Source organism: Puma concolor, chromosome E1 (genome assembly GCF_028749965.1).
Source record: "Puma concolor isolate L17-30 chromosome E1, mPumCon1.1.hap2, whole genome shotgun sequence".
NCBI classification, from domain to species: Eukaryota; Metazoa; Chordata; class Mammalia; order Carnivora; family Felidae; genus Puma; species Puma concolor.
Window position 1 is genome coordinate 3,167,322 of NC_141680.1, and position 21,963 is coordinate 3,189,284.

At 56.9% G+C, this 21,963-nt stretch overlaps 1 protein-coding gene and 1 long non-coding RNA gene across 5 annotated transcripts; one reads left to right on the plus strand and one right to left on the minus strand.

The window, feature by feature from the left end:
• Positions 1–1,549: 1,549 nt before the first annotated feature.
• ALOXE3 (arachidonate epidermal lipoxygenase 3) lies at positions 1,550–21,908 on the minus strand. Of its 4 annotated transcripts, none has more exons than XM_086685919.1 (16): positions 21,619–21,908; positions 20,954–21,241; positions 20,126–20,330; positions 18,811–18,892; positions 18,178–18,297; positions 17,766–17,888; positions 14,738–14,841; positions 14,011–14,183; positions 13,140–13,283; positions 12,849–13,052; positions 12,670–12,756; positions 11,883–12,052; positions 11,216–11,337; positions 7,339–7,439; positions 6,628–6,798; positions 1,550–2,533 (listed from the first exon to the last, which is right to left on the minus strand). In XM_086685919.1, exons 1-16 carry the CDS (start codon positions 21,667–21,669, stop codon positions 2,354–2,356), a joined length of 2,325 nt encoding a protein of 774 aa, XP_086542045.1. In that variant the 5' UTR covers positions 21,670–21,908; the 3' UTR covers positions 1,550–2,353. The 4 variants fall into 4 exon arrangements, with proteins under 4 accessions (XP_086542045.1, XP_086542044.1, XP_086542046.1 ...); XM_086685918.1 differs by having other exon boundaries at positions 17,766–17,891; positions 21,619–21,768; XM_086685920.1 differs by having other exon boundaries at positions 17,766–17,891; positions 20,126–20,240; positions 21,619–21,767.
• LOC147574015 (uncharacterized) lies at positions 15,345–16,481 on the plus strand. Its single transcript, XR_015243824.1, has 2 exons — positions 15,345–15,922; positions 16,038–16,481. It is a non-coding gene; the product is annotated as an uncharacterized LOC147574015 (long non-coding RNA).
• Positions 21,909–21,963: the final 55 nt, after the last annotated feature.

Consider the following 21,963-nt stretch of genomic DNA (forward strand, 5'->3'; position numbering starts at 1 on the left):
CTGTTCACGAAGGGAGAAGGAGTTTGGTTGAACAGGGAGAAGATTCCTCAGGCCTGACAAGGAAAAGGACGGGCAGTGTTTTTCTCTGGGTCTGTGGGACAGCGGCTGCTCTAGAATTTCCACACAGAGGCGGAATGAGGCTGGGAGAAGAGGCTGGTGTGCTTTCCTCCCCCGGGGGCCCCGGGATGGCAGTTCAGAGACGCGTTCGGTCCTGAGCTTCTCACGGAGCTGCGTCTGTACAGCAAGCTCTTTCTGGCGGCCAAGGCCAAGGCGGCAAGAGGATCCCCACTCGGCGGGGGAACGAACACGGGCGTTGGTCTGCAGTGGGGCCTGGGAGACGCAGCAGCCTAGCAAAGCCCTCGCCCAGGCGACTCTCCCGATGGGTCCCCAGTTACTGTGACAGTAAAGCCGTGGGATGGATTCCTCTATCACCGGCACTATAGGGTTGGAGGAACAGTTACCCTGTCCGAAGACACTGGGACTCTGGCCACAGAGAGGCTGTGACCAGGGTTTGGTCAGACACCGAATTTGCCTCTAGAGGCAGAGGGGGTAAGGGGGCTGGATCTGGATCTGAAGTCAAGGGACACGGGGTACAGGGAAGGCGTTGGGGGCCGTGGAGAGAGAAGATATGGATGACTGACCTGAGGGAGATCCCTAATTTTCTTATTTATTTACTTTGAGAGAGAGAGAGAGAGCAGGGGAGGGACAGAGAGACAGGGAGAGACAGAGAATCCCAAGCAGGCTCCAGGCTCCGAGCTGTCAGCACAGAGCCCGACGCGGGGCTCGAACCCACGAACGGGGAGATCATGCCCTGAACCGAAACCAAGAATCGGACGCTTAACCGCACCCCAACACAGATCTAATTTTAGGAGCTTCAGGGCTGGACGGGAGAACATCAGCCTTCCCAGATGACCACCTATGTCAGGATGGGTTTGATTATGCTGCAGTGACAACCAATCCCGAAATCTCCGCGGCGGGACCCAGTGCAAAGTTCTCTCTTGCTCCGCTCCGCGTCCAGCCCTGGCCCGCAGGAGGCTCCGTCCCGCTCCCGCAGAGACCGGAGCTGGCGGGATCGGCGTCTAGAACAGCAGAGGCAGAGAGGCGCCAGCCTTGGAGGGGCAGGGCAAGGACTAAATGCTCCGGGCCAGAAGTGAGCCGCCTCCCTGCGGAGCTCATAGTGACCCCACCCACCCGCAGAGGGCTGGAGACTCAGTCTTCCCTGTGTCCAGACGGGTGACCGCTCCCAGGGGCACACCCAGCAGCTGGCTTCCTAGGCTTTGCAAAATACTGACTTTTTTCCTATCAGCCCTTTGAATGGAAATTCCTTCACCTCCGGATGGGTGACACTCTTTGGGAGGTGACAGCAGGAACGTGGGGCCTGGCTAGGGGCTGACTTGAGCCGGGAGGCTCCCTGTCTCCAGAACAGATGACCCAGGGACTCACCGCAGCCCCTTCCTCCTCCAATCCCCTGCTACCCCAGCCGCACGCACGCACACACGCACGCACACACGCACGCACGCACATGCATGTGCCAAAAACAACAATGAAATGGGAACCAAATCTGTTGGGTTTTATTGAATTCACTGGGCTCAAGGACAGAAAAAAAAGGAAGGAGGGTAGGATTGTGGGGTGAGGACAAGAGCTAGGGAGGGACCCCCCCCACACACACACATATCCAGGCCAGGGAGCTAGCCCGGAGAAGAGCTAGAGGTTAGGTCTAATTCTTTTTTTTTTTTTTTTTTAATGTTTATTTATTTTGAGAAGGAGAGAGAGAGAGGGAGGGGCAGAGAGAGAGGGAGAGAGAGAATCCCAAGCAGGCTCCGTGCTGTCAGCACAGAGCCCAATGCGGGGCTTGAACTCACGAACCATATCTTGACTGGAGCCAAAATCAAGAGTCTGAAGCTTAACTGATTGAACCACCCAGGTGCCCCAAGTTGGGTCTAATTCTAACCCTCCCCTTAAAGATGCTCCATCAAAGGGGACCACATGGCAGACTCAGGACACATATCCTTTCTTGCCCAGTTTCCAGGCTTTTCCAGAGAGGGAAGTTAGATTGGTGGGCCCTAGGTCCGGAGGAGAGTGGAAACAAAGAGCCAAGGTAAGAGGGGGAGTTTGGGGAGGGGGCAGGACTGGAAAGCGAGCTCAGTGTCCCTATGGGGTTCCTGGTGGGAGGAGGTAGGTTTTCACAGGAGAGGGAAGTAAGAGGCTGTCCCAAGTAGAGCAAAGGGTGACGGGGTTCCCCCTCGTGAAGGGCCTATTGTGCGTTTGACGTTAGCCAGCGGCTTCTGGCCCTGGACGCCCTCCTCACGTCCTCATGCTTGAGCCTTTCTTGTAGGGAGGGAAGGAGGAGGGGTTAAATGGAGACGCTGTTCTCGATGACGGGAGGGTCCAGGTAGGCATAGGGCAGCACCAGGCCTTGGTTCCGCTCCCGGATCTCCTGCGAAATCTGGGCCAGGCGGTTCTGGAAGGCCGCGATGCTCCGCCGAGGGGCCTCCTCGGTGAAGTGCTGATCCGGATAGGTGCCCAGGGGCCGCTGGGAGAAAATCGGGTGGCGGTCGGGATGATGTTCAGGATGGGACGAAGAATGGAGGGTTTGCCAATATATAGTTAAGGTGGCTTCTAAGGGCATGACCCAGCCCTGGCTACTGCAAAGCAAACCCGCAGACCACCCCTCCAGACAACCTGCTTGGAGCAGCCTCCCCCACCCCCACCCCCAACACCCCCACAACACCTGCAACACCCAGGGAGTGTGGGCCCTGGGAGTGCTGGGAGCCTAAGGTTAGCGCTCCCTCTGCTGGTAACCCTCTGCCTGTCACTCGGAGACTGTTTCTGCACCTGGAAGGGGGGATGGATTGTTCTAGAATATCTTTTTAAAGGTCCCTTCCAGGGGCGCCTGGGTGGCTCAGTCAGTTAAGCGTCCGACTTCGGCTCAGGTCATGATCTCACAGTCCGTGGGTTTGAGCCCTGCCTTGGGCTCGATGCTGGCAGCTCAGAGTGGGGAGCCTGCTTCGGATTCTGCGTCTCCCTCTCTGTCTGCCCTTCCCCCACTCGCACTCTGTCTCTGTCTCTCTCAAAAGTAAATACACATTAAAATTTTTTTTAAATAATAAAGGCTCCTTCCAACGCCTGGTCCACTGTTCTGTGAACTAAAAGAGCACAACCACATCCTTAACACAAATCAACATAACGTGTTAACATGTTATGAAATCCACATAAGCACGCTCCGGCAGCCATGGCCAAGAATACACCTGTCGCCTCCCCGATTCAATTCAAAATGCAGCTCCTGAAGACACCCCCATTCTGAGGCACCTTGCCAGTCATTCCCACGCCATTGCCACACGCCGTCACGCTTTACAGGGTGGCCAACCACAATCGGGAAATATCGCGGTGAACTACAGCGAGCGCCAGCCTGTGGCAGCAGGGGCTGGCCCCTGTCTCTGTGACCAGACCACATGGCCGGCTCACCTCTGCAGTTCCCGGGGGCGCCCGGCCTTCTAACCAGCGTGCGCCTCCCGTCCAATAGAACCTTCATACAATACAACTATTGCCAATAATCCTGATGTTTACAAATCCTCGGTCTGGTTTGACTGCCCTGACGGGGACCTCCAACCGGGCCTCCCAGGACAGTGGTCACGGCGCATTTAACTTTGTCGTGCCTGACTTTCTAAGGAGATCTCTGCTGCCTCACCATAAATGCAGTGTTTTCTGAAATATACTTTTTTTTAATATTTATTTTGAGAGAGAGAGAGAGAGAGAGAGATCGAGTGCAAGCAGAGGGGTGGGGCAGAGAGACAGGGAGAGAGAGAGGATCCCAAGCAGGCTCCGAGCCATCAGCGCAGAGCCTGATGCGGGGCTCAGACTCACGAACCGTGAGATCATGACCTGAGCTGAAACCAAGAGTCGGACGCTTCACCGACTGAGCCACCCAGGCGCCCCTCCGAAAGACACTTTTTCTCAAAACTCAGCTTGGGAGTTTCACCTTACACTGAGTTTTTATCAGCAATGACTAGTCACGCTTATCAAAGGCTTCTTTCATATATCCAGATGATTATACGGGGTGTTTCTTTACCGATGTAATAAATCACACCGTCAGATTGCATAAGGTTGAATCGGCCTTTCATTTCTAGAATAAACTAGACTTCCTCATGGTGTATGATTTGTTTTACTATTTAGTAGTGGCCTTCACCGGCTAATGATATATTTCCAAGATGGTTGCAGCTGAGTAGAGCAAGTTTATCATTTTATTTTCTTAATTACAGTTAACGTGTTGCAAGCACTTGATATGGAGTGTCAGGACGGCACAACAATCCTGTAAGACAGGCGCTCTTATCATTCCCACCTTACAGATGAAGAAATTGAGGCTTAGAGAGGCCCAATTACACACCCAGGGTCACATAGGTGGGAAGCGAGGATCTGAGGCTGGAACTTTCCCCTTGAGACCCACTTCCCTTTTTTTTTTTTTTTTTAATATTTATTTATTTTTGAGACAGAGAGAGACAGAGCATGAACGGGCGAGGGGCAGAGAGAGAGGGAGACACAGAATCGGAAACAGGCTCCGGGCTCTGAGCCATCAGCCCAGAGCCTGACGCGGGGCTCGAACTCACGGACCGCGAGATCGTGACCTGGCTGAAGTCGGACGCTTAACCGACTGCGCCACCCAGGCGCCCCGGTCCCATTTTCTTAACTGGTGGCTGGATGCCTTTCCATTCCTAATGCTGTACGTCTATGTCCCCTCTTATTTCTCATGATTAGGATTGTCCCTGGTTTATCTTACTAGTCTCTTCAAAGAGTCCGTTTTATGTCTTATCTATCAGATTGACATCTAAGTTCTGGAACTATAGTGGAGCTGTCCAAAAAAGCAGAACACAGAGGGGCGCTTGGGTGGCCCGGTCAGTTGAGCGTCAGACTTCGGCTCAGGTCATGATCTCGCGGTTCATGGGTTCGAACCCCGCAGTGGGCTCTGTGCTCACAGCTCGGAGCCTGGAGCCCGCTTCGGGTTCTGCGTCTCCCTCTCTCTCTCTGCCCCTCCCCCACCTCTCTCTCTCTCTCAAAAATAAATCAACGTTTAAATTACCTGACACCCAGCTGGTGTCGGAGAATCATGTGATGTGGGAACACCCCCCCCACACACACACACATTTAGTGGCCAGAAGTACTGAGTGAGAGTACTGAGCATGGGAACAGAGTATTGTGTGAGGAGAACAAAAACCCCAGAGTTTTTCCTTTCTAACAACAAAAACGAATGTCTCCGAGTCCTTGGGAAATGGAACTAGGAAGGAGCAGGACCCAGGTACTTGTCCCTGGCGTCCTCAAGCTCTGACAGCACCTCTGCACCAAACGGAGCCAAGCACGAGAAATAAGGATATTCCCCAGACGTCAGAGGGCTTGTGAACAAGACCAGGGGGGCAGAGGCAGGGCCAGTGCCCCAACATGTGAACGAAAATGATGGTAACTGGTGATCAAAGGGCTGTTCCCCTGGCCAAGCCAGGTTCCTGCCTCCAAAGCTGCCCCTCCCAGCCATCCACACTGCCAGGAAGGCGCTCCTGCTGAGATACAAATTTAGCCATGTCACCCCTGGCTTAATGTTCTTCAGTGGCTTCCCCATCCTGCTCTGAATGAACGCTGTGCCCGCACCGAACCGTTTGCAGTCGCACCGACACCCCAACGGACTGACCTTCACTTCTTTTCACTTGGTTGTGCCTTTCCTCCTGCCTGCCAGCTAACCCTGCCCTTCCTTTGCCTGTCAAGCTCCTACTTGTCCTGCAGGTTTTAGCTTAGATGTCACTTCCTCCAAGAAGCCTTCCGGGGTTCGCCCACACTCGGTCAGGTTCCACAAGTCCCCATTCTCACCTCTATCACGAGACCAAGCTCATGAGGATAGGGTTTGTATCTGCCCACCAACATCTGACACATAACAAATGCGCAAGAAGTACATGTTCGTGCATAAATGATTCTGACGACGCTGTTGTGCCCTTGTCCGCTTCCCCGTGTGTCTCCTCAACTAGGCCACAGGATTCTTGAAGGCAGGGAAGTCTCACTCAGCTTCCTATGCCTGGTCCCCAGTGTCATGTTGACATGTGGGAGGTATCCAAAATAATGTGTGTTCAATGTTTGGATGAATGGATGAGGGGTTAATGGATGAATGGTTGATGGATGAATGGATGGATGAATGGATGGATGGATGGATGGATGGATGGATGGATGAGTGGATGGATGGATGGATGGATGGATGGATGGATGGATGGATGGATGAGTGAGTGGGTGGATGGATGGATGGATGGATAAGTGAGTGGGTGGATGGATGGATGGATGGATAAGTGAGTGGGTGGATGGATGGATGGGTGGATGGATGGGTGGATGGATGAACAGATGGGTGGATGGATTGGTAAACTGGTGAATTCAATGGACGTTATGCCCTAGCCACTAAACTGGTATTTGCTTCAATGTATGTCTTTGGGGATCAACTATCACTTCCTAAAGAAACTGAGGAACCCAAGACAGCTCAGCAGTGGACATAAATGGCAGCACTCAGTCCCCAATCCCCCCTGGAAACCATTGCCACTGCCCAGGCCCTGTAAGCCCCCCGCTTCTACCCCACCCCCACTCCACCCCATCCTCCATACACACCTGGTCCTTGGGCTCCTGGCTGACCAACCAGAAGAGGAGAAGGTTGTTACAGGTGACGTTCACTTCTGGGAGGGTGTCTAGATAACTCTCCAGGGTGGCGGTCCCCTTGGTCTGGGGTGGGGGCTGCCTCATCGATGATGGGGTATTGGGCATCCAGGCCCCAAAGTCATGCTGTAGGGACCCCGCCCCAGTTGAGTCAGCTGGGCAGAGCAGGGAACCAGCTCCTTCATTATCCCAGTTCCCACAGTTGGGAAATGAGAGGATGGTGGAAAGGGAAGACAGGGAGGAGTATAGGGTAGAAAGTTCCAGAAGTGGGGTAGGAGGCTCACCCCTTGTCACTCCCCATCCAATGTTCCACGACTGGGTAGAGTGAATCACCAAGGAAGGAGCAGGACCCAGAGAGGAGGTAACCCCAGCAAAGGGCCTTGGGCTGGCATGCCACCCAGAGTGACCTGATACTCCACCCGGCTGTGTCCCCGCCATGATGGGGCCCCATAAGTTCTACTTCCTACACAACACCAACTGGAGTCACCATCACAACTTTGGACCCACTCCACCCGCTCACCACCAGCCTCAGCCCTGATCGTAAACCCACCCCAACCCTGACACACCCACACTCTCAACCCCAACTCTGGCCTCACGTCCATGGTTGAGCCCAACCTTGCATAGCCCCGTCCCCGCCCCACCCAGGCCTGCCCCCTGCAGCCTCACCTGCCCACTGTTGACTGCGGCATGCTGGGCCGAGCAGTTGAAGATGATGGCAGTAAGGAACTTCACCAGCTCTCCCGGAGTGCACAGCCTTTGCGGGAAGCCTGGGTGCAGGAGGAAGGGGAGAGGGTGTAGAGGGAGAGCATGGGCTTCCCAGGGGCAGCTCGGGGCCGGGGCTCACCCCAAGGGGTGAGTGAGGACATGAGAGCTGAGCATTTGGCCACTGTTGTCTTCTGACTAAGGTTAGGGTTGGGCTGAGGTTAGGGATGGTCATCACCAAGGCTTGCGGTCTCTAAAGGGGGTCAGGATAGGATCTGGGTGCTGGGATCAGACCAGAAAACGCCCAGCCAGCACAGCTCACACTGGAGGAGCCAAGTTCAAGCTGACAGTCAAGGTGCCTCTGCTCCGTGACTGCCAAGGCACTTCTATCCACAGCCCCTCATAGCACTTAATGTTCAAATTCTCCCCAATTCACCAAGATTTGTCCAAGCACCCAGTAAGGGATCATCCACTGTGGGGCTTAGTGACAGAAACAGATGACCAGAGTGTCACTCAGAAGCTCGCAGTGATAGAAGCAGAGGTGGGAGGCGTGGGGGGCCCGGGCTTGGCTCTTTGGGGAAAACGAAGGCAGGGAGAAAGAGGCACTGAAGCTAAGGCACTCAGGGGAGACTTCCCTGGGGCAAGAGAAGGGGCCCCCTTGAGTTGGAAGAGTGGATGAGCTTTGAACAGAAAAAAAGATGACAGAGGAGGGCATGATGAGACCTCTTCTCCCTGTACGTCACTGCTCACTGATCTCGCGCAAATCAATGGCTTTAACCGCTTCCCGCTGGCCGGTGACCTCCAAATTCACGCCTCCGGCTCCGCCTGGACCCCGAGCTTGGCGTAGCCGTGGGCATAAATCGCCAGCCGCCACCTGACGCTCTGACTTGGGTGTCTACGAGGCCTCTCCAACAACATCCGCAAAACCTGACGCTTGACACCCCTACCCCACATACTCCCCAAGCCTGGCCCTCCCCCGGGGGTCTCATTCTGGTATCTTTATTTATTCTTTTTTTTTAACGTTTATTTATTTTTGAGAGAGAGAGAGAGGCAGAGCATGAACGGGGGAGGGGCAGAGAGAGAGGGAGACACAGAATTGGAAGCAGGTTCCAAGCCATCAGCCCAGAGCCCGACGCAGGGCTCGAACTCACGGACCGCGAGATCGTGACCTGGTTGAAGTCGGACGCTTAACCGACTGAGCCACCCTGGCGCCCCATCATTCTGGTATCTTTATACAGCTGCTCAGGCCGAAATCTGTCCATTCCTTCCTCTTTTTACCTCGGATCAGCAAATACTCCCAGAGGCCAATCTGGTCTTTTAGAACCGTAAATCTGATCATGTCGCCCCTTGCTAAAACCCGCTATGGGCCTCCCACCCCACTCACCTTACCACTGCCCTGCTTGATCTGGCCCTCGCTCCTTCTCGGGCTTTATTTCCTTCCCTCCTGTTTTCTCTCTCACCTTCTCTACTCAGCCATGCAGGCCTTCCTGATATTCTGCAAACCTGCTGTCACACATCTGCCTCAGGGCCTTTGCACTTGCTATACCTCTGCCTGTATAGTCTTAGGCCAGTTATCCACCGAACTATTTCCCTCACTTCCCTAGTCAAACATCACCTCCTCAGAGAGATCTTCCCTGACCACCTATCCGAAACCACCCCCTTCCTCAACACGCATTTTCATGTTTCCGGGGGCTCATAACCAACCACCGAACATATTTATTTATTATCAGAGTCTCCCCACTAGAATGTTAAGCTCCGTGAAGGCCAGGATTTCTGTCTGTCGTGCTCACCGCCAAACCCCAGCACCTAGAACAATACTTAATATGAAGAGCCCAGTAATTATCGGTTGAGTGTAGTGAATGCCTGAGAAGGTAAGAAGGCAGGGTGGGAAGGAATGTGCCAGGCCAGGCGGTTTCTGGGCACAATTTCAGAGGATTACCAGGGCGGTGGCCCCTCAGGCCTGGCGGGCAAGCAGCAAGGGGCTGAGAAAGGTGAGGCCTGCAAAGAGACAGCTGCTATAATGCAGGGACTGGGTGGTGACAGTACGAATTGATGGGGACAGTAAGAATTGGACACCCAACTGGGTTTAGGGAGACAGGAAGACAGAGAGGACATGAGCCAAAGATGACTTCAAGGCTCACAGTCAGGAGAGAGAGAGGCTGGTACAGCCGAACAGGCGAGGCTTGGGGGAAGGACCCGGCACCTGATGGGGGGCATGTGGGAATTTTCTGAAGGTTCTCTTGGTGGTGGATATTCTAACCTGGAGGGCTGAGATTAAGCGTCAAGGAGGTCAGACGAGCTGTGGGAAGTTTTCTGTAGCTCCTAGTGTTTATTTGTTCCCCTTGAAATATGGAAGCAAAAGTCACACTGACCGAAGCTGATTGATCAGTGCGTCTTGCCTTAAACCAGGAATCTGGGATTAGCTCGCACTGTCGGAAGAGGTGTTTGTCAAGCTGAAGAATGCTCTGATGTATTAAGTCAGAGACAGGTTTAATAATGTAAGCTAGGAGAGGGGCGCCTGGGCGGCTCAGTCGGTCAGGCCTCCGACTCTTGATTTCAGCTCAGGTTAGGATCTCACGGTTTGTGAGTTTGAGCCCCGTGTTGGGCTCTGTGCTGAGAGCGTGCAACCTGCTTTGGATTCTTGCTCTCGCTCTCTTTCTCCCTCTCTCTCTGCCCCCCTCCCAGCTTGTGCTCTCTCTCTCTCGAAATAAATAAACATTAAAACATAGTAATAATAATAGGGGTGCCTGGGTAGCTCAGTCAGTTAAGCGTCCGACTTTGGCTCAGGTCATGATCTCACAGTTCATGAGTTCGAGCCCCGCGTCGGGCTCTGTGCTGACAGCTCAGAGCCTGGAGCCTGCTTCTGGTTCTGTGTCTCCCTCTCTCTCTGCCTCTCCCCTGCTCGCACCCTATCTGTCTGTCTGTCTCTCTCTCTCTCAAAAATAAAATAAACATTAAAAAATTAAAAAATAATAATAAAGTAAGATAGGGGAGTCAACCAACAGTAATTAGATTCCCCCCATCCCAGGTCTCAAATAGGAAACAGCCCCAAATAGGAAAAACAAAACAAAAACTGCCTTTGGGGGAGGAGCATTCAGGACCAGGCCAGCCCAGGATTAACAGTGGGCTTGCAAAGCAGGGGATGGGTCATCCTTGAAATATCCCAAAGAGACCTTGTCACCACCTTAACCCAGAAATCACTCGGCATCGCTAACAGTGAGACAACCTGACCCTACTTGCCTCCCCGTGTGATGCAACGTGGGGAACATACCATCACTTGAGAAATATTCTTGCCCCAACATTTAACCTTTAGATGTTACTTCCCATCGACAGAACACACAGCGAGTAGAGTAGCAAGCTGAATGACCTCGCGAGGAAGCCACTGGATTAACTCGGAAGGCGACACATTCTGCAGAACAGCTAGTCCCGCGTTTTCAATCCAGCCACGGCAGATGTCATGTGATTTAAAGTGGGGCGTCCGGGGGGCTGAGGGGGTTGAGCACCCGACTTCAACTCAGGCCATGATCTCATGGTCCGTGGGTTCGAGCCCCACGTCAGGCTCTGTGTTGACAGCTCAGAGCCAGGAGCCTGCTTCGGATTCTGTCTCCCTCTCTCTCTGCCCCTCTCCCGCTCACGCTCTCTCTCTCTCTCTCTCTCAAAAATAAATAAACATTTAAAAAAAATAAAATTTGTTGTTTAAAGAGGAGGGGAAAAGCCTCAAGAAAAAAAGCATAGGATGTACTTCAAAGGCTGGTCCATAAGTAAGAACTAAGTAACAGGTGAGGCCAAGGAGGGCACTGAGTCCTTTGGAGCTTGTGGTTGGGGGATGAAGAGGAGATACCTGAGCTTTCCCGGCCCAAGAAGGCCTGAGCAAAAATCTCGCCGACCCAGGCCTGCAGCTCCGTGTCCCGCTGCACAGATGCGTCGCTAGGATAATAGTAGCCCACGATTTCTGAGACAAAGCTGCAGAAAAGACATGCAAATGCTACGGGCCTGACCTTGGGCTCAAGGCTGGCCAGAAATCCAAGGCCCTGAGGCTGGGGAGAGCCAGACAGCCAGCACCCACTGGGAGCCTACCAGGGTCCAGCGGGGACCCCCAGATCCGGATGGAACCCAAGGGCCCAAGTTTGGGCACTCCCGAGTCATGGGTACTCGGGGCCTCCTTTCCACACAGGCATCTGGGGGGACAGTGCACTGACGAGAGAGCCTGGGGTCCCAGCCTACACTTCACCTGCCCTGATTCCTCTGGACACCCTGCCCTTTCCTTTCTCCCCCGCATTCATACACAGCCCAGGCTCTCCCCAGGCCACAGCTACCTGTCGTTTCACTGAGGACCCCAACCCCAATTCTCACCCTTGGGGTGCTCCGTGCTGGGGCCTGAAACACAGCCACCACCCCCAGCCCCATGCGCCCCAGCCCGCATGAGTACAGGCGTCCACCCTGTCCCTGAGCCAGGAGGCCCTGGTGAGGCCAGACTGGCTGCAAGGTCCCAGGCCTGCACCCCGCACCTCTGAATGGCCGCCCAGATCTTCAGGCCATCGTCTCGGTAATGGTAGTTGGGGATGGTCAGGACGCCGCGGGCCCGCAGACTGTCCGGAAGGCAGAAATCGGTGTAGGTGAAGTGGGCCAGACCTGTGCTTATGAGGTAGAGGAGGCCTTGCCTCCCGCCGGACGTCACCTGACAACACAAGACAGCTGGGCTTGGGGACGGCCCAGACCCCACCCCAGTGCCTGGGGGCAAGAGGAGGCTAGTGACTCAGCAGGGGGGAATTATTCAGTTAACCAAGGAGCCCTTGGTCCTCCATCGAGGTGCCTGCGCGGGCTGCGGAGGTGGCGGGCCTCCTACGTGCGTGGGAGGTAATCCTTAGGTATTTGGTAACTAACGCCGGGGAGGCGAGGACGAGAGGGCCAGCTCGGCGCAGGGTCAGCGGAGGATGTGGTCAAAGGGGAGCCGGCCACCCCCACCTCCAGAAACTAAGAAGCCAGGGGCCTGCAGGTGCGGAGCCCGTGGGTGGGACAGAGGGGGCGGGGACAGGGTTTGCGGGCGGGGCAAATAGGGGCCGGGGCGTGGCTTGTGGGAAGGATCTGGCAGGGACCGTGGAATGGGATTGGAGGTCGTAGAGGCTTGTGGGCGGGGCAAGTAGGAAACCAATGGGGGGAGGCAGGCGGGGCTTGTGGGAAGGGTCTGGCAGGGACCGTGGAATGGGATTGCAGGCCGTAGAGGCTTGTGGGCGGGGCAAAGCGCCCCCGGGGCGGGGCTTCAGAGACGGGGCGGAAGGGGGCCGGAGGGCTCACGTGGTCCACCAGGCCGTCGGGGTTGAGCAGCGTGGCTCGAGCGATGGTGTTCACCTGCAGCGTGTAGCGAGTGTGGGGAAGCAGGAGCTGCGAGCGGGATGAGAGCGCAGGAGCCGAAGGTCAGGGGAGCCGGCCGAGCTGGCCCGCCCCCTCTAGCCCGGCCCGGGGGTCTCACCGACCTTGTAGACAGGATGGCACAGCGGCAGTTGGCGCAGTGTGGCCATGGAGAAGGCCTCGCACAGCAAATGCGTGCACAAAAAGTGCGTGTTGTGCTCGTGCACCAGGAACTCCGAGTTGCGCACCCACGTCTTGGCCAGCAGCCAGTCCCAGTAGGAGTCAGTGGGCAGAAAGATGGGGCTTTGGGGCCCGGGGTTCTGGCTGAGCTGCGTCCAAGAATAATAAGGGGGTTGAGGCTCGAGGCTGCCGGCGTGCCGCCTGAGCCCGCCCCCGAAGCCCGCCCCAGGTCTCACCTGGATGGCCAAGGGCACCAGCGCCCCCTGCGGGTTGAGCCACAGCAGGCAGAGCGGGGCGGCCACGTACTGCTGGCGGCCGTTGAGGCAGTGGACGGGGGCCTCCTCCAGGATCCAGTAGTCCGCTAGGAAGACATTCCCCCTCTGGGGAAGGCGCACAGAGGCTCACAAGTGGCCCCCGACCCGCGCTCCACTGCCTTCTCTGTTCTCCGCCCACTCCCACCCCGATTCGGCCTCAGTAATACTTGGCGCTTGCGCTCATGTCCAGAGTTAGATACCCAACCCTTCGCAGCATGTCCGGAATGAGGTCCAGCTGAGTCCGCGTTGCACAACCTCCCACCTGTGTAAGCTGGCATCCTCTCCCCACGCCCCTGCCTGGTCCCTCCTGCTCTCTCCACTCAGTGACCCTGTCAGTGTATCCAACAACAGCAAGATAAACACACACAGAATTGACTGCGACGTTTCCAGCCTCCTGGAGGATGCCCGAGGGCTTGGCTGCCGCAGAGAGACTGGCCCATCATTTTCTCCCAGACCCTCAGAGCTCCTACGGCCCCGTGATTGCTCCTCCTGTGTTTCCTTGCGCTGCCTTCCCCCTGTCCTAACGTAGCTTTCTTTGGGCCTCAGCTCTGGGGATCTTGGAAGCCCCAGAACACGGGCAGGGCCTTCTCCTCCAGGCTGTCCTGCTCGCTCTTCACCAGGCCCCATCTCAGGCTTCCAGGCATGGCTGAGCGCCTTCTGGCCCCCACCTCCGTTTGCACCAATTCGAAGCCGGTGCTGCCCAGCGGATGAGGCCTGCAGACTGGAGGTGGCCCCAGCCGTCCGGCCCTTACCGGCCACGCCCATCCTGTATCCATGACGACAAATCACCCACCTCTAGTTCTGTCTGCAGGCAGGTGTCCGGACCCAGCGAGGGGGCCACCATGTCATGGGTGACAGGCAGCTTGCTGGGCAGGCTGGAGAGGCAGTGGAGCATGACGGGATTGACACCATTCAAATACTGGTACCCAAAGAACGGGTCCTCACACCAGTGCTCGGTGACATACTCTAGGGGGCAAGAGAGGGGACCACTGGGTCTGGAAGCCACATCCCTAGATCCTCCCCGTGCCCAGTCCTTTGCTCCCTTGGTTTAGGCTCCCCTCCCAGCAGCCCTGCGAGGCAGGTGAAATTAATCAATTTCACGCAGGACCCTGAGAGTCAAAGAGACGGAGTGACTTGGCCCAGCCGAGTGGCGGTGCAGAGACCCGAACCCCAGCCTGGCCCCAGTGACAGAACTCGCGATGGTCGCAGTAGGGGAAGAGAGGCCAGTGCCCCTGGTCAGGATTAGGACTCCCTAAATGACCCTTGACCCTCTCCCAGGGAGGTGGAATGTCTCTCTGTCCTCACTCCCCTATTCCTGTCCCCTCCCAGGGAAAGGGGAGACGGCGTGAGCTCCTAAGGGGCCTCTGTGATGGTTGCCACTCACGAAACCAGGAGCCCCACGCGCTGGGACTCCACAGTCTCCCTGGGACGGCTGGAGGAGGGCCCCTTCCCAGAATGGGGCTGAGGGTTCTGAGCACGGGGTAGGGGCAGGGGACAGACATCTGCCCAGCTCTGCACACCTGAAGTGACGGTCTTGTGACACCAGAAGATATTCCGGATGTCATCCAGCTTCTTCCAGGAGCCCTTGCGGTCCAGCAGTCCTCGAAGTTTCATGCCCAAGGACCTGGGGGGGGGGGGGAGAAGCGAGGTGGGGCCTGGGGCTGCCAGGGGCACTGTGCCCCCAGCCTAGAGTCCTGGAGGGACCAGACAAGGTCAATTCCCGGAGCAGAGGAGCCTAACAGTGTGAGCACGAGAGAAGTCTAGTGGCCAGTTGGGGCTTCGTAGGGGTGACTCCACATGGATACGCACAGGGGTGCACGGGGCTACGTGTTGCAGACGAGTTGTCTTCATTGGCGTTTTGGCTTCTCTCCAAGTTTCCATCTTGTCACAGACCTTCACTGACCCCTGACTGCCTACAGGACAAAGCCCCAGCTGCTAGGGCTGGCTCGGAAGCCTGCCACCAGCCGGTCCCTCCCCACCACGGCCTTCTCGCGAAACTTTGCTTTCTACACCAGACTGGTAAACGAGGGGTTGGCAGCCTAGGGGGCCGTGCACTTTTCACTTTGTGGGTGCCCGCACTGCTTGAATTTTTTTACAGCAAGCATGTGTTATTTTATAATCAGGAAAAAAATGCTTGGGGCGCCTGGGTGGTTCCGTCAGTGGACATATCGGTTCATTTTAATCACTCACTAACGGAGTCAAGGCCAACGGGAGGGAATGCGACACCCAACAGGTGGGTTTGCCATGCGCGGTGGGGAAGGCGGCTGTGTGAGTCTGCTCAGATGCCACGAAGGATGCGGGCAAAGGCGCATCTGTGACGTCCCCAGGGACAACTTCCTGAGTATCTGCTGAGCTGCCCGCCCCTCAGGCCACAGCATTTGCTGAGCACCTGCCCAGGAAGGCCCGGAAGAGGGGAGGAAGCAGGCGAGAGCTCTGCGTTAAAGCAGAGAGTGAGGAGGCAATGAAGGAGAAAGAAAAGGTCTTCCTTTTCCGAGGGCCTGGCACACCCCTCCCCCAGAGTGTCCTGTCACGGCCCCGCACTGGAGCCCGGACACAGCCCCTCGTCTCCATGAATCCCCCATGGCTGTCAAACACCAGCTCCCTCCGCCCACGGCCGTCTCTGAGTCCCACGCAGGCTGTCCTAGATCTCCGGGGCCTTCCCTCGCCTCGTCCAGACCCACACGTCCATCCAGGGACCAGCTCAGGTGACTCTCGTCCAGCAACCCTGCCACATCCTTGCCTTGAGGCCTGAGCCACCTGCAGCTGTCTCCAGATGTTCCCGAGCTCACTCTCACCTCACCTCTGCTCCCCTCCTACTAGTCCTGCTCCCAGAGAATCGGTCAGCATAGGAGCCCCGAGGATGAGGATCCAGCCTCTTGCCCTGGACTCCTCTGGACCTTCTACTGCACAGATGTCCAGCCGAACTGTCCGTCCTCCCTCCAGGCCAGCCTGGCTTTGCCCAGAACCACCCCCCCCAACTCCCTGCTCAGCTCTACTCTCCGTGGCCCAAAGCCGGCTTCAGTCCCACTTGCCTTCTCGGGAGGCACCTGCCGGCCTCTACTCAGCCCTGCCGCCTCTGGCCCGGAATGTCCACTCTACCCCCTCCACCACATCACACTCAGAGCCTCAAGCTGACTTGAGCTGCCAATGGCCCCTCCGATCCCTAATGAACTGTGCCACGTGTCCCCCGGGGGACACTGAGCCCCTCGTGGCCGTAGAGCACATCCTAATACTACTACTCGGTCACATCCACCGAGACTGTTTCGTACCGGGTGTTCTCCTGCTTACTCTCGCCCCAACCTGTGAGGTAGGTATGCGTATTCCTGTCATCTGACAGATGAGGAAAGTGTTAAGAGGCTAAGTGAAGATCAAGGTTACACAGCTAGAAAGTGTTGGTTCCGGGGTCTGAACATGACATGGTCTGACTTCACTTCCTTGAAACTTCAGGGCCTGGCCTCCCTGCCCCACTCAACATGGTCCCACCAACAGGGCCTGGGACTGAGCTCTGCACTGAGGAGGTGCTCAGTTAATTTCCTAGATTTGAGGAATGGAGAAAGGGGTGATGACAAAGGAAAAACAGGAAGTGATGGGGAGAAAGAGAATGGGGGGGGGAACACGGGGACAGAGAGGGGGACATGGGAACAGAGAGGAGGAGATGGGGACAGAGAGGGGGACATGGGAACAGAGAGGGGACATGGGGACAGAGAGGGGGACATGGGGACAGAGAGGGGGATATAGGGACAGAGAGGGGACATGGGGACAGAAAGGGGGAGACGGAGACAGAGAGGGAGACATGGGAACAGAGAGGGGACATGGGGACAGAGAGGAGGAGACAGGACAGAGAGTGGGACATGGGGACAGAAAGGGGGGAGATGGGGACAGAGAGGGGGACATGGGGACAGAGAGGGGGCATGGACACAGAAAGGGGACATGGGGACAGAGAGGGAACATGGGGACAGAGAGGGGACATGAGGACAGAGACAGGGACAGGGAGGGGGACATGGTGACAGAGAGGAGGACACGAGGACAGAGAGGGGGACATGGGGCAGAGAGGGGGAAGATGGGACAGAGACAGGGACACAGGGACAGGGAGGGGGATACGGGGACAGAGACAGGGAGACAGGGACAGGGAGGGGGATACGGGGACAGAGACAGGGCGACAGGGACAGACAGGGGGACATGGCGACAGAGAGGGGGACACAAAGACAGGGGCACATGGGGGCAGATGGGACAGAGACAGAGACACAGGGACAGGGAGAGGGGACATGGGGACAGAGGGAGGAGATGAGGATAGAAAGGGGGACACAGGGACAGAGAGGGGACATAGGGACACAGGGACAGAGAGGGGACATAGGGACACAGATATGGTCACAGGGACAGAGAGGGGGACATGGGGACAGAGGGTAGAATGAGGACAGAGAGGGGGAGATGAGGATAGGGAGGAGACATGGGGACAGAGATGTGCAGAGGGGACACGGAAGGAGGACACGGGAGGAGCGGAGGCAGAAGGCAGACTGAGCAGGAGTGCAGGGAGGGCAGTGGCCTCACGCAGGGATGGCGTTGAAGAGCAGGGAGACCGTCTTGGTGGCCGAGTAGCGAATATTGGGGTCCATGTGCAGCAGGGACGGGAAGTCAATTTTCATGGGGAAGCCAGGCAGGTACTGATTCCCGCTGCTGTGGGGGGGGTGGGCAGAAAGACAGACACCAGTCAGACGGACCTGCAGCCCACGCCCCTTAATTCCCTCCCTCTGCCCTTGCCTTGCTCTGGACCCCTGCCCAGCCCCCTCCGCTCTGGCCTGAAGCCACCTCCCCGCCAGACCCTTGGGGTCACCTCTGCCCCTTCTGTCCTGACTCCTGGATTAAACCCTAGTTGTCCTCTCTCCTGGCTGCCCGGGCCCCATCGTCCCAACCTTCAGGTCACGCCCTTCACCTTCCTCCCAAGCCTGGGCTCCCCTGTCACCTGTCCCCTTGGTCTGTGCAAGGTGCCGTCTTGGTCAGGGCAAATTTCTTGTCTGTTTCCATCTCCTCGAAGTTGCTGACGTCTATGATGCCAGGGAAGCCAGGGGCATAGACCTTCCAGCTTCCAAGGGAAAGAAAGGGGTCAGAGGTCCGACTGAGAATAAACATAACCTTCTTTAGATTTTAAAGACGTGACTTTAAAACTCCCAGAAACCACCCACTTTCTGGGTAGGTGACAAAGAATTGGAATTTCCTCCCTGAAGTCACTGGGCTGCGGGTCAGAGAGGCATTTGGGGACAACGTGAATGTCCAGACTGGTTTGGAGCTGGGTTTGCATTCAGATGGAGATCGTGGCCGCTTTGGGGTGGGGGAGAAGGGGGGCAGGAGGCTGAAGCTGGGCTGAGCCCGGGCAATACCAGGGTCGTGTCTGACATCTGGGTGACATCCAGGGTATCTGTGGGTTGAGTGTGGATTCACTGCGAATTATAGGTACTGGTGTGAGTCAACCTCAGACTGAGGTGAGGTTCAGATGAAGCCTCCTGATTGGATCTGAGGTCAGAGTGAGTAGTAGCCTGATTAAGGCTGAGAGGGGACAGTAAAGATGGGGGAAAGAAGTCGAATTAGGCAGGCTCACCGGTAGCATTCCTGTCGACTCTGGAGTTCCCGTCTCCTGTGATCCAGAAGGAGGGGCAGGGAGTCCTGACAAATAGTTGTGGCTGTGGGGAATGAAAATCCCTCGTCCCATGAGCCTCTTTTCAAACAACACCTCCTCCAGCGAAGCTTGCTTGAACCCCCTAACCCTTGAACCCAATCCCTCTCAGCAACATAGATACCCCACGTTCTTTTGTGTTCATCGGCAGAAGGGACTCAGGACAACCTCACCCCGAAATTGTAACAATCAACCTAATCGCCTGTATGTTTATCTCTTTCCCAAGAGTCTTTGGGGGCAGAAATTACCTTGCAGTCGTGTTTTGTGTTCCCAGCATCTAGCGTGTGCCCCCACGCCGTGCATGTAACATGCACTTGACAAATGACTGATAAACGGATATATTTGGGGAAGCGATGGGCAGATGGATGTATTATGACGATAGATGGGCATTTAGACGTCTATGAAGAACCCACTAGGGGGCGGAGGGGGGTAAGTAAAGACCCCCCGCTTTATCTTGACCTGGAACATCACCTCTCATCTCTAACACGTTAACACCCGGACCAGCCCTGGTCTTGCCTCTCAGTGATCTCAGACAGCTCAGGAGATCTGGGGGTCCAGAACCTGAAGGAGCTCGAGCTGGGCATCCTTGGAAGCCCTCCCCACCCAAAGGCAAGAAGGAATCCTAACAGCACCCACAGGGACTTCGTCCACACCAGAAAAGCCAGTAGTAGTTGCCAGGGCCTTTCCAGCTCATTATTCAGGCCTTCCACACCTGTTGACTCAGTTGACTGTGGTCTGACCCCACGGTGGGCACCAGAGGGATTCACTCTGGGGAAGCACAGAGGGACTCTGTGTGTGTGTGTGTGTGTGTGTGTGTGTGTGTGTGTGTGTGTGTGTCTAGGAGAAGTATGAGTGTGGAGACTGTGTGTGAATATTGCCCAGAAATTCAGGGTTCTAAAGGCTCACTTTTTTCAGGAAGCATTTACTGGGGAGTTCTGAGTTCTAGGTACCCTAACCCCACCCCTGTTCCCTACAACCTGGGTTTTGTGAAACCCCACCCGTCATTCCATTTTTTTTTTTTTAATGTTTATTTACTTTGGAGAGAGAGACAGGGCAGGATCAGGGGAGGGACAGAGAGAGAGGCAGACGCAGAATCCGAAGCAGGCTCCAAGCTCCGAGCTGTCGGCACAGAGCCCGACGTGGGGCTTGAACCCACAAACCGTGGGATCTGAGCTACCCAGGCGCCCCATGCCCACCCCTAATCCCAACAGACAGCGGCCAGCCCCTGCCTCTGGCCCACCTGTTCCTGGTCGCAGCTCTACGGTACAATAGCCCTCAATCCACTGATAGCAGGGGAACTGGGTGCAGGTGCCATCGGGGGCCTTGACACAAATGAAGCTGCAGTACCAAGAATCCTTGGGGAAGAAAGCATAGCGTTCCTTGTACAGACGCAGCAGCAAGAGCTCCCCCAGCTCGGCTGGGCAGCGCACCTTGTATTTCTGCACCTGCGGGGGTTGGGGGGGGGACCAAAAAGCAAGCAGGTGAGAGGCCAGGAACCGTGGGGGGGGGCATCCTTCCACCTTCCAAGGGGCATCTACGCCCCCACCTGTCCTGGCATATAATTAAGCCGCGCATTGCCTTTGTACGAGTTGGGAAAAGGCACCCCCTTCGTCCAAGCAGTGGCAGCCACAGAGACACCGGGTGCGGGCAGAGAGGGTTCTGGATTTCACCAGCCTCCTTGGCTCCCACACCTTCGTGTAGGCCGCCAGCAAAAATCCTGGGGTCCTGGTGGAGGCAGGCAGATCCCCTCCGGAGAAGAGGAAACCCGGACTCACACAGGGCAAGCCACTTGCCCAAAGCCCACCTTCAGTTATGGGAGGAGCCAGGGAGAAGGTGAAATTCTCCTGACCCTCCCCCCAGCCCAGGGCCCCTTCTTCACAGCCCGGCCTGAGTAGGGTTTATCACACCCCAGGAAAGACAGGATGGTGAGGAGGTCAGAGTCGGAGTCCGGAGTCCCCCCCAAGGCTGGACGAATGACCTGGGGGAATGACCCCTCCCCTCCTTCAGGGTCCCCTGCTGGCCGCGACCCTCAGAGGTCGCCCCTCCCTCCCCTCCCCTCTGTACTCACCGATCCAGTGGCGAAGTCCCTGCCCAAGCGATCCAGCCGCTGCTTGGGGCTCTCCCCGCAAGTGCCCAGCAGGGTGACAGAGATGTTGTCCAGGGTCCCCGCCATCAGGTAGGGACCGGTGGTCACACACACGCTGTACACGGCCATGGTGGGAGGGAGGGAGGGAGGGATGTCCCCGGCAACGATGACTCCAGCAAGCAGCGCCTCGGAGGAGGGGAGCGGCGGGCGGGGCTGAGCTGAGCTGTTGCGCTGCAGGGCCGCGGAGTCTGGGGGCAGGGGCAGGTGCACCTGGAAGGAAAGGCCCAGGGTTCTCTCCGTGGGGTGCTCTCGGGCTCGCTCTCCTCCCCGGAGCTCCCGTCTCCGTCCTTGCTCACCGCGGGCTCTCTCTCCTCCCCTTATACTTGTTTGCTGACCTCTGGAACAGCCGGTCTCTCTGGCTGGCAGGACCGGGCTCACCCAGATGGATATCAAGAGCCAGAGTCCCACTGGGAAGGGAGGGACCAGACGCCAACAGGGAGACGAGGAGCAGGTGACACCTGTGTGGTTGGGACACTGTCCCGCCGACTGATACCCTGGGGCCCCGGCCCGCCCACTCCCCAACTTGCCCCGAGACCCTCTCCTCCTCTCTCAGCCGGGACTGGGCCCAGGGCACCCGCATTGCCTACTTGTGAATCATCCACGTGAATCACTGTGCACAGGTGAGCCGTACTCGGCATCAGCCACACATGACTGTCGACTCACGCAGGTGAGTCGCCCCGAGTGCACACCGCACCGGAGTCAGCCGAGCACAACTTTCCTGTCGCTTCCCCTGCGCGCCGCGGTCCCTACGCCCGGCCCTCTGTGTCCCCGGTTCGCCGCACGTCCGATCTCGGTCCCTCCCTTGGAATGGGGCGGATCAGGGGGCCAAAGCGGACTCAGGGCTCACGGCGTCGGGAGGTCCCCTGTGGCATCCGTTCCGCTCCGGGCCCGCCCGGGGCAGTCAGGGCGGCGGCATCTGGGTCACCCCGCCT